Raw genomic sequence first — 12,611 nt, 5'->3', positions numbered from 1 at the left:
TCATCTAAAAATATTATACGAAATTTAACTATAATAGTTACGTTAATTTTTATAATATGATTTTTATTTAATTATAATTTCTTTTGTTTGTAAGATTTTAATAACATTTAATTGAAATTTAGTTATCCTTAAATAATGTAAAAAAAAAATTCAAATACAAATAAAAAATTATAAACACGTAAGCTTATGAAACCTCACAAGTTATAAGAAAAAATAAAAAACAATTGTAACATCCAAAAATACAGCAATAAACTATATAATAAAATAATTACATTTAATAATATTTTAGTTCGGTCTTACATTAGAAAAACGTACGGTTTTGGCCGAACGGCCTTACAGAAAGATTACAGCTAAAACTGTACAAGATAAGCAAAACTGATTGAACGGTTTTCAACGATTTATACCGAACGATCAAATGAAAATCAAAAGAGAAGGTAATCAAACGACCACACCGAACGATCAAATGAAAATCAAAAGAGAAGGTAATCAAACGACCACCTTACTATAACTAGACTACTGACCGAACGTCCTACAGTTCGGTCTTAACTTCAACTTCTACCAAATTTTCTTCTTCCAGCGTATCTTCCAACAGCACGTCCCCTTCTGCTCACATCTACACGGATGATCATTGCAACGACAAGACGAACGTACAAAACAAGACATGACAGGAAACACAGGGTAAGCTTATGTAATTTAATTCATGCGCATAAACATACATTTCAAACAATCCAACACACAAGATACATTTCATCATACATATCATACAAAGCCTATTACTAGACTGACTGTCCGGACTGTATGAAATTTGTGTAGCTACAGGCGTTCGTGCACCCGGGTGATGTAGTAACTGGGATGCCCTCAACAGTTGTCACCCGAGGTTAGTCCTATCTGTCCAAAGTACCCCTAAAAACTAGGACCTCCTGCCGTTCTCACACATGACCTACCCTCCTCTACGTGAGGACGAGTACTCACGGAACATCAGGATGAACAGCCAGCTTAGCATGCCCACAGTCATACTTTACAAATTCCAATATTCATACATGAGTCGTCCCTCCCCGGAACGCTCGTCCATAATCCCTAACATTTCCATATCACATTTCCTTCATCTTTCATTAATAAACATCTCATTTAACCACCTCGTACAAAGATTCATGAGAATTCAAAAGAACGAACGTTCAACCCAAGCTCAGAACTAGACCGAAAAAGTAGAGCGAGACCGAGAGATCTAACATTTAAGAATAGATTAGGGCCAAGGGGGTTGACATCGGGTTGAGAAAGATAACGAGTACAATCATAAATCACCAGAACTAATGGAACGAGCGTCAATTTCAACATTTAGCCAACTAGATGAACTGACTCTTGATAACTCCAATTGAACATCAAAAAGACCAAACCAAGAACAAAGACTCCAGAATGAGACCAATGAATAAGGAGATTTCAAGGCATTCAAAACTAATACTTAGAATGATTCACATGAAGAAACCGAACCCTTTGTGCATACTTAGTTTAATTGAATTTAGTATCAAGAAATCCAAATGTCAGTCAAAGACTGAACACAATAGTGAGCGAACCCTAGAGGGCTTGAACGAACGCTCGTATTAGGAAGTTTAACTTAAGGAGACAGAACGAGTGCCTGGTATAAGACCAAACACTTACTGAGTATGAACACTTGGTATAAGCCCAGGTGCTACTAACTTATAGAAAAGAGGCTTGATAAATATATTGAGATACTATTGAAGTAGTATTTAAGAATAACAATTTCATAAATATATATATATATATATATATATATATATATATATATATATATATATATATATACATACTTGAGTTTATAACCGAATATCAAGACAGAACTATGCTTGGTCGAACGCTCAAGCACGGTATTTCGAAGTGACTACGCTCGTCCTCAAATAGAATTCTTCCCAAATGAAAGAATCCATTACTTAACCCAAATTCACTAGAAAAACCAAACGGTCAAGGACCGTTCAGTAACGAACGTACATTTTCTTAGGGGAATTCACATCAGGATCATTTATATTCCAACTCATTTATTAATATATAGTTTCACAACTTTATAATTTTATATCATAATCAATTTTCATAAGATCAAACACCCATAACATAACAATTAATCATACTTCATATAATTAATCAATTCAACGAACGTACATGCCATTCAAACATCATGCAAATTAAATCATATAAGCTTCCCTTACCTCTAGTGTGAACAATCGTCCTAGAGACAGAAAACGCTTCGTCTGACTACAGATCTTTCTAACCTCAACGTTCAACGACTCTTCAAACCAGAATCAAACAACAGAACAAAATGGTTCAGAATAAGGATATGAATTCATGCAACTAGAACTTGGTTTGCATGTGTCCGAGAACGATCGTCTAAGGATTAGAAGAACTTACCCGTTCAGAACTCAAAACTGATCGGTTCAAATTGAAGCTTGGGACGCCGAAAGTACTTCTACGGTGCCTGAATGGAGATCGGAGTACAGAAATGGTGAGTTTCGGTAGAGAGAAGGGAGAGCTTTTTAGAGAGAAGAAGGAGAAATGGAAGATCAGAGATTTGGAGAAGAAGATGCATGCAGCGAGAGTGTGACGTAACTTTCAAGAACTTAGTTTTACTTAAAACGAACGTCCGCTTAGCTACTGACACCTGCATTCCACTATCTGATTTTCGGATCCTCGTTGCTTGACACCTGACGTCCGTTCAGAGGGATTTTTGATGCGTTTTTAATGATTCTGACAACAATATAATAGAAGATTCGCTTAAAATAAAATATGGTAGAAAAAAAAAATTAGACGATCCTATCATCAAATATATTTGCACCATCACGTCTAAATACTGACAATAAACTAAGTATCATAGTTCTTAGAAATATCCATCCTAGCCCAAGTTCTACCTAGCAGACATGTATAAATAATCATAGTTGAGTCTCCAATATTGTAAATGTTAACATTGTACCTTTTCATTTTTTTAGAAGTGTTTTTTAAACATTTAACACAATTTTCAATTTTTCTATTAATTTAAAGTATCATTTATTTACGTTATTTGTTTTTAAACTTAGCTTTATCAAAATTAGAGTTTATTTTTTCACTAGTTTTTCATTTCAAATCTCTATCACTTATACCCTCAAGTTAATTCTTTTTTTTTTAATTTTATTCAATTTGTTCGCTCATTTTAAATGTAAGATACTCCTATAATTATTTATTTAAATAAACCTTACAAATTTCTTATAATAATTTCAAAATTTTCCTTTTGATTATATTTTATACTTTTAGCTAAACTATAGAATGTATAGGATCCTTCTTTAGTTAATTCATTAGCAACTTGGACACGTTAAATAAATTAAAATGAATTCTAATTTTTATATTAGTAATTTATTAATTTTAGTGATTTAGTAATTTTACTAAGTATTATTGTCAACCCAAACAATTGAAAATAAATTAATTGTTATTTCAACGAACTTGACCTGTACTTAAGTCAAAAAAGGTTTCAAAATTAAATTATTTCATATTTGAAAATAAAAATAGGTACATGAAATATTTAATTCCTAACAAACTCCAAAGGAGAGAGATCAATAATTACATTAAATCAAAGTAATTTAACCATGAAATATACACAATAAAAATCAATTTGGAAAAACGAACCCAAACCATGTTTAGGTAAGCTATATAAGAAGCCGTTCTAGCAATAAAAATAAATGAAATTAGTAATACTATACATAAAATATAACTTGAGGTTAGCCAGTAAGATTAGTGTGCCCAATATTGAACACGAATTCAACAGTTAATTTAAGTCAGTTGTGTAAGTATAAAGTTTCTTGATGACTAACCAGACGAATTCTTCTTCGCTGCATATGCACGACATGCTGCCAAACCAACAAATGCCATTGCAGTCCCAACTGTATATTCAAGATAGACAGTTATTTAAAAATCAACAATTGAACAATACAAAAACAAATACTTTTGAAAACTTGTGATTTATGGCTTTATGACTCATGCAGCAAGTTCTAGTAGTGGAAGGTAGCCAACAAAAACACACCTGAGGCAAAAACAAGCGAGTGCTGAAGAAGCCGATGGTATTGTTTTCTTTTCTTGCCAATCTCAGTTTCCGGAATGCTTAAATGAGGGTGCTCAGCAGCATGGACAATCTTTTTGTACACGTTACTTGAATCGCCTAATTTCATACTTACATGAATAGGTGCCTCTATTCCCAATTCCTGAGTAACCTGTAGCAAAATTAAATGGATGGTAGTAGCTTCCTAAACTCGAAGGTTTAACTATGAAATAATACATAACAATAACACATTCATTATATCATAACATTGAATTGATATGCAATACCTTTACTGAATCTTGTACTGCCCTTGGATATGGCGTTAAATCATCCTTAGCAGCAATGAGGAGACAAGGAACTCTATAACCGGTTAGATCTCCTTCTCTAGCAACCTTCTCAAGCAAATCTCTGGATTTCCTCCATGAAAGTTCATCTGAGCTGGAAAAAAAAAGAAAAGAAAAAGTACGAAATCAAGATACAGCAGCATAATCCAAAAATAAACAATCAAATATGCAACTACGAATTGAACTAGGTTAGTTGAATTAAGGAAAATTCCACCTAAGAATAGACGTGTAGCAGAACCTCAAAATCAGGTATGGTGGTACTAATAAAAGTATCTAAGATCAATTTTTTTATAGTCTAACATGAACTTTGACTTGAGAAAAGAGCCTTGCCTAAAAACATAAACAATGAAGTGAGTTTTTGGTTTCTGCTTTAAATATAGCATGGGTACAAATGAACTCAGAATAAATTTCCATCACAACATATATTCATCCATAATATGAGCCTCTTTGTCAATCAATGAGCGCCTCTCTTTCCCCACCTCAATTCTCCCACCACCATCTCTATCTTCCACTCTCCATGATACCAGCACACTGATCAACTCTCAAAATTATTACGTTTCCTTCCAGAAAGATGGCGTTACTTTCTTGATTCCCTCCAAGCAAAAGCATGAAGTGGCCAAAAAGGCAAGCGTCTAAGTGTATATTCTAAATATGATAGGTTGACATGCACACACACATATATAGAGAGAGGATGGATCAAGTTACTCCTAATGGCTCTAACAACTTATGACCATTAGATTAAGAAACAAGAAGTTTGAATAGGGGGTCACTCTTGATCAAGCTACTGCTAGAGTACCTTTAAAGAGTTACTCCTCATCTACACCTTTCATTTTCTCCTAATCAAATGGTTCTAATAAGTAACTATTAAGATCATTAGATTTAGAGAAAATGAAAACTAAGGATGAAGACTAAGTCTGTTAGAGTTACTTTGGAAATAACTTGATCTCTCCTCTAATATATCATACTGGTTTTGAAATTTTGTTAGATTGGTGAGGATTTATATTGTGGCATCATTATACCTCAAATGATCAGATCAATAATAATTCTTTTGAGTGATTCGTAAAAGTTCAGTATAAAAGCACAAACAAAAGAATATAAGTTAAATAGACAAGATAGACAAAGACCCAGCCTACCAAACAGGTTAAGAAGCTGGAAACTCCGGAAAGATGGTTGGGAGAGTGAAAGAGAGAAGGTGAACGTAACCCACGAGAGTGGGATTTTAATGAAATATTTCATGTCAATCATTCATTTTCATTGAATGGATATTCTTAGTTCATTAGATCCGGTCATCCTAATCATTCTTTCAACTAGATATGCTCATTCTTCCAGCAAGTTGTCCACCAAGTAAATGCAAGGCATATTAAAATTCACATCAACTTTCAATGAATTGAAATTGTTAATCAAAGACTAGTTTTGATAATTTACCGTCTGTTTCTAATTAGTAAATAACATTCATATTGATAGCTAATAGGGTAATATACCATGAAAGGCACATATTCAAGGGATCTAAGACAGAACCAGATGTCATTGCAAGCAATATTGCACAAAATAAATTTAGGTAGTTAGTTTATGCATAAATACACTCGACACCAACATCTCTGCAATACATCATTTTAATTTACTGCTCATAAATATGCTGATTACAGCAAAGCAAGGTGTGAAACAACAATCCAATAATTTAAACGTATCAAAGCATGATCACATAAACACACTTTGCACGTACCTGTCATATACAAAAACAGCTACATCACATGCTGCCAAATAGTCCTTATTTGACAAAACATTTGATACTTTACTCTCTGGTATCTCCCGCAACACAAGAGTTTTTCTGGCTCCCTGTATAGCGGAAGCAAACACTAGGATATGAGTATATAGACTGCATATTGTACCCAATTTCCTCTACAAAATCTGTGACTCCTATATTTACTAGCAAAGCATGAGATAAAGGCAATATCATTTTTCAAAATCATTTAAATGACAGTAATGTTGTGACATCATGATACTCACCCCAATTAATTCAACGGCATTTACTGCAAACCTTTCAACTGTAGATGGAATATAATTGTTTGAGAACGGCCTGTGAAAATGGAGTTAATTGTTTCTTAGAAGGAAAATAGATATAAACAGTAGGAGAGAACGAAATTCTAACTCATGGATCAAAATATATTTAAAGACACGCTGACTATGGTGATTGGTTCTGAAGCACACCTTCCCAATAATGAATCCAACAGAGCAGACTTCCCAGAACTTTTAGAACCAAAAACATAGCATTGGAACACATTCCTTTCTGTTGCTTGCTTCTTGCGATCTACTGCTCTTCTCCGAGTAACACGGAGAGCTGCTGCCGGATTACCACTATATCCAATGTAAATCAAATTAGCCAGGCTACATGGTGGATCAAGTAATGTCATAAGGGTCCACTGCATCATACAATTCAAGAACTATATCAATAACTAACTCATTCCGAAGAATAAACAACAGTATAAATTATCCCCACCTGTGACAAGAATCCATTAAGAGATATGTAACCCATGTCATTCATCTCAGCAGAATCCTTATACGGAGCATCATTCCAAGGACTGCAATCACAACCATGTACCAAACTAAGATGGACGACATCAAGTGGAAAAACTAACTATAAATAATTTCAAGAGTATCACAATTGAAATAGGAAACAAAGTGAATAATATACAAAGTACATACTACCTTTGAACAATAGATAAAATTAAAAATCAATACTACTATCAGATATGCTTCAGCTGAAAAATTGTAAAATAGTAATGTTTCCAAAGGTAACACTCTGTCTTTTATAGGATTGTGGAAAAAGAGTCTATTTTCTGAGCTCTCATAATGCAGAAATAAATAGGTGTTTCATGCTGCACAAGCACAGACTTTAGCCAGGAGTAGTCAAAGCAATCTTTTAAACAGAGATTTATTGTCAAACATAGACTATCCGGAGTTGCTCTTCATATCCTGAATTTTAATGATGTCTCCAATATACTAATTGCTTCAATTAGTCTAGATAATGTCCGGACGAAATTCTTTTTAAACACATATAAGAGAAGAAAATAAAAATGTCAAATGAAGTGAACTGTTCTTGTAAACTAAACTCAACTTATGCACTTAAGTTTTATAGAAGTTTTCTCATCCGACTTCCCCACACCTAAGATGCTTAAATTGATTTGAACTTATGAGATAAGCTCAAGGCATTTTAGTTATTATTTTCTATTTCTAAAAGTGTTCATAGAAAATTTGTGTAATCGGCACCCTAATTACATTTCTAAGCTTTTTGATATGCCAAAATTGGTTTCTATCAAATGGCATACATACTTGTAAAGCAAACCTATGAAGCTTGGACATATCTCTCAAATGATGTGTTCGCGTATCCAACACTTATCAGACACCAACATGTGTACAACATTTATACGACAGGTATTGGTGAAGTGTCTAATTCAAAAGAAACTTTTTGTTTCTAAAATAATTTTGACATGTTTCTAACACAATGTTAATAAGGACAAATACAATGATTTTTTAAAAACCCATAAAATTATAAACTTATTGCATAAGTTTCTATTATGATTATAGAAATAAGATACAAATCTTATATAATCACGAACATTTAGATTATATAAGTATTATTGAGAACGTTTTTATTTCATCTATTGTCATATCTTCATATAATGTGGAATTTTTTAAAATTTGTTAAGCATAAGACATCAGTCACATCTTAGTCACGGAATTGCACAAATCTATAAACAACACCTATATAGGGATAAGGCTTTTAAGAGGCGTGTCATTTATGACTTAACCTGAACATTTTGCAGGAAACAAGTCTACTAATTCTCAGTGAGCCTACGAATGTTATAAAGGATGTTATCTTCTTCTCTTTGCAATGATTACTCAGTTTTGTTGCATCTATAACTTATGTTAAAAATTTCCTCCTATAACAGAACCAATAGCTCAAGCTTTTAGAGGCAGTCAACCAAATCTAGAGTTATACATCCAGGATAAGAAAAAGTAAATTAGTTATGCGGACTAAATATGACAAATGAGATACGGGTTATAGAAGCGACAATCAAAAGATAAGTTCACCTTTTATTTTTCTATACAGAGAAAGTTTAGGATGAGGGAGGTAGCAAGTTCACCTTTCTGGAGCAGTACAAAATAACTTATCAATTTCAGCAGGTCGTAGGGCTCGATCCTAGAGAGTATCAAGGTTCAAAGAAGTAAATAGAGAAAATTTATATTAGATATGGAATACTACCTAAAAAGAACAGAGAGACAGGGGGTCGAAACACATAATAGAAATCAAGGAAGTGATAAGAAAACCATTACTACATACTTTATCTGAATCTAATAGTCGAAAGATACCATTTAGAAACTCTACAGCTTCACCTGTCAGCTCCACACTCTGTAAGATTATGTTGTACAAAAGTTAATACTTCGTATCATTTCAAATTTTAACATGAAAATTAAAATAACTTCACAACAATTGGTGATGAATTGTTGAACTATATAATGTCAGGAAATGCACTAATTGGGAAAAAATGCATATTACCATGCTGTGTCTTTTTCGTCTTCAAAAACCATTTGACTCAACAGAAAGGTATCATAAAATCAATAGCAACAAATATCATCATCTCTCTCAATCTCAATAACATGGAATAAAGCAGCCCCTCAGTCCCATTTTACCTAACCTTTTAAAAGTTCCGCAAAACATTAATTACTATTTTCTCAAACATAACCTCATCTTTACCAATCCCTAATTATTCTACACACCTATAAAAAATGAGAGAGGTAACGGTAGAAAGAGTTTTAGAGTAATTAATGTGATCTTGAACTTAACAAGTGACCAATAAATAGAAACAAATTCTCCAAAAATCTACACTTAAAAAGAAACGGAGGGAGTAACTGAGATAACACATAAAAGAGATAGGCGGCATAATTAGGAAAATAAAAATAATTCTAGTACATATATGAGTAAAGCAATTGTATTTCTTAATATGTAACCTATAACATTAAAAACCAAATACAAAGAAAAAGTGGGAGAATAATATATCAACAACAACAAACTAATTGCAAATCCAAAATTCTACATGTGTATATACAAGAGGAATGCTGGCAGATAAGGAAAGATCTGGACAATAACAATGTCTCAACATATAAGGTCATTTCTAAGAACAAATTCAAAATCCATACTAGTATATGCAATTCACCAATCCAGGAGACATAGGTTTTCACTGCTAGTATATGTGAAACCTACCAGTGAATAGCTGAAATTGCAGTCAACAAATAAGTGTAACCTAAATTGAAAATCTACTCTTCCCAATTCAACAACCACACATATTTCCTATTATTGTTAATACCAATACTGAATAATGTACGGTCAATTTGTTGTATCGCTACTTCAGCATCTTCAATTTAAACCAGTCAGGTGGACAAAAAAGGTGGAATTTTGACAGTAATATAACAAAGAAACTGTCACCTGATCCAAAGCACGCTTAGCCGGAACAGGAAGGAAATCATCCTTCAGTTTCAAATGATTATCATATCCAAAGTTTCTTAGGACAGCCCATAATGTCTCTGGACGCCCTTTTTTGAGGAACATATTATGAACACAAATAAATCCTGGAAAAGTAAGACCAAGTGAGTTGACCCCTTCTGGTACTTTCTGCTGTACAACTGATTTGACCTCAGCCATTTCAGATGATTGCAATGGTACATTGAAACATCTAACCTGTTGGTATATTTGCATGTTTGAATAAATGACCACAATGAAAATAATAAATATTCAAACGCAAAAAAGGAAATTTGAAAAAAATATAAATCCAACAATAACCTGAAAATCATTTAGTTCTGCTTCATTGAGGGCTTCATCCATGTCACGATCACAAAGAACAAATATTCTTCTCAATGCCCTAACACATCGATCTGTTAAAGCTTGACTTCCAATATTATACAATGGATCTACTGGATGCAGTACCGCTTTTTGAGCAAAATAAAAAACTTCAGGGACCTGAAATATTAGAATTAACATTAAATTCAGGCACTTATATTTTGCAAACAATGACGACAATATTATCAAGATCCTTATATATAAATTAACTGCGATATTACATAGACTCGTGAATTTCTTACTTTACACTTGAGTTAGGCTGTATTCGATAATGTTTTCCCATAAACATTTGTAGAAAAAAGAAAATAAGAGAAAAAAATGAAATAAGATTTTCACATGAACTAAAATGCTTGTGTACAAGTTAAAATCAGCTCTTTGTAGAAGCTAAAATCATTTAACTCTTCCAAAAATGTTGATTTTAATTTATACACAAACTAATTTTAGTTTATAAGAAAAAATTATTTCATTTTTCCTTTTAATTTTTTTTTCTCTTACAAGAGCTTCTAGAGAAGCTTATCCTGACATGGTCATGCATCTAAAGGAGAAATAAGAACTCATTTAACTGGATTTTTTTCCATCTTTTGCACTAATTGTATTTGATGAATATGTATCATTTTAGACTTCAATAAAATACGCCTTTTATTTTAGCACAAGGGAAATGCATTCGAAACTAGATTTATTTACAATATACCGCTGTAAATTGTAATGAATGGACGTGATACAATCTATAACATCGACCGATAGTTGAGCAAGAAAATAAGATAGAACCCTGTTTTCTTTTATACAGGATAAAATGTCTATGAATAATTCAGCATCACCACGTACAAATAATGCAGAGAAGCAAAATACCTGGTATTGCGTAGCAGCAGAGCATTCAATGCATGTGACAATTTCCTTGAACTGTTGCAGTAGCTGTGTCATGAGGCGCTCCAAGCTCACTTGCTGGCTTTCATCCCTAAGATCCAGCTTGCAACCAACCACAATTACAGGCACCTTCACCTACATTGATGCATCACCCAAAAAAATCAGCAACAATAAACAAATTATCACTATTTGTTTACCATTCACACTTCGTTCCTCGTTGAGAAATGGAAAAGGTCATCAACCTCCAACTTATGCAGTTCCGGGAACCAGTAAGAACTCAACCGAGAAAACGAAGCCGTGTCGTTGCAAGCATAGGTTAAAACCACAACATCAGCTCTTTTTAACTCTTCGTTACGCTTGCTTTGTTTATCCAAGCTACACACAACAAAAACGCGCGTTTATTCGGAGCATAATCAAACACTTCAAATCTAGAAGGATCACCGCGAATAAGATAGCAATAACATGCATAACGTAGAACGAACGAAGTTCAATAAAAAAATGCGATTCAGCTATCGCGCCTTGATTGATCAATTGTTTCGTAAAATACGGATTGCTTCGACAAAAAAGAAATTCAATGAAAGTAATGCGTGAAATTAGTCTTGGAAAGTTGCGGAGCTGAAAGAGAAGGAGGATGACCTGGAAGATGTGTCAATGACGGTAAGAGGAACCTTATCGGGGAACAAATCAGGGGGCAAAAGAGTGGGCGGAATAACCGGCGTAATGGACTCGGCAAATGACTCCGTCGCGATGGCAGCTATCAGGCTCGATTTTCCGGTGGCGCGGTCGCCGATGACCACTACTCGAACTCCACAGCGACCGCCGAAGCTTGACTGATTTGCCATTGATACGATGCCAGATATCAGACCAGGAACGACGGGAAATAATCGAAGTACAGATAGGTAGAGTTTCGGGGTTTAATAATTGCTTGGAAATGTTAGTTAATTTTTATGAATTAATTATAAAATAGTTACTTTTAAGATAATTAATACTAAAATAGTTTAATTATTCAATTTATCAGTACAATTAAAGACAACTTTGCTTTAATCTTTATAATGTTTAATAATATTTATTATTTTAATTATTTTATATACTATTTTTAACATTGTTTTGTTTTTATCAATTTAGATGATAAATAAAAAAATTAAATTACATTTGTAGGAAATAAAAAAATAAAATAAAACGAAATGGGTAAGAATTTAAATAAATAATTTTAAAACGTAAGAAACAAAATGTAAAATTTCAATGGCTACAAAGATTAAATGAGTAACTAAACGTATACAAATTAATGACTTGTTACGTATCGTCTTCTGCAATTGAATAACGATGTAGATTATTTTATGTAATTTGACTTTTTCTTCTTAAAACGACTATTTATGAATTCAAAATAAGAAATAAATATGTATTATTACATAATAATAATGAAGCTCTATATTAA

General features: G+C 33.0%; 1 protein-coding gene across 5 annotated transcripts; it reads right to left on the bottom strand.

The window, feature by feature from the left end:
* Window positions 1-248: 248 nt before the first annotated feature.
* Window positions 249-12,075, bottom strand: LOC124832775 (mitochondrial Rho GTPase 2-like). Of its 5 annotated transcripts, XR_015786961.1 has the most exons (18): window positions 11,813-12,075; window positions 11,419-11,551; window positions 11,162-11,311; window positions 10,256-10,432; window positions 9,902-10,153; window positions 8,759-8,827; window positions 8,562-8,617; window positions 6,914-6,995; window positions 6,625-6,836; window positions 6,424-6,493; window positions 6,140-6,252; window positions 4,360-4,510; window positions 4,058-4,244; window positions 3,849-3,917; window positions 2,618-2,754; window positions 2,419-2,485; window positions 2,220-2,299; window positions 249-613 (listed from the first exon to the last, which is right to left on the bottom strand). XR_015786961.1 is itself a non-coding variant. In XM_088116640.1 (15 exons), the coding sequence occupies exons 1-15, from the start codon at window positions 12,016-12,018 to the stop codon at window positions 549-551; spliced, it is 1,992 nt and encodes a 663-aa protein (XP_087972766.1). In that variant the 5' UTR covers window positions 12,019-12,075; the 3' UTR covers window positions 249-548. The 5 variants fall into 5 exon arrangements, 3 of the variants coding, with proteins under 3 accessions (XP_087972766.1, XP_087972767.1, XP_047163018.2); XR_015786960.1 differs by having other exon boundaries at window positions 2,419-2,754; XM_088116640.1 differs by lacking the exons at window positions 2,220-2,299; window positions 2,419-2,485; window positions 2,618-2,754.
* Window positions 12,076-12,611: the final 536 nt, after the last annotated feature.

Source organism: Vigna umbellata, chromosome 5, assembly GCF_029865625.1.
Source record: "Vigna umbellata cultivar VRB3 chromosome 5, Vumbellata_1.0, whole genome shotgun sequence".
NCBI lineage: Eukaryota > Viridiplantae > Streptophyta > Magnoliopsida > Fabales > Fabaceae > Vigna > Vigna umbellata.
This window is presented reverse-complemented; position numbering and strand designations above follow the sequence as displayed.

Bases quoted from the DNA above. Each gene is read 5' to 3' on its own strand.
- LOC124832775 (XM_088116640.1), bottom strand. From the start codon at position 12,018: ATGGCAAATCAGTCAAGCTTCGGCGGTCGCTGTGGAGTTCGAGTAGTG. The intron at 6,837-6,913 runs GTGGGGATAATT...TGTATGATGCAG, and splicing joins TTAATGGATTCTTGTCACAG to TGGACCCTTATGACATTACT. The intron at 4,245-4,359 runs GTATTGCATATC...ATTTTGCTACAG, and splicing joins CAGTACAAGATTCAGTAAAG to GTTACTCAGGAATTGGGAAT.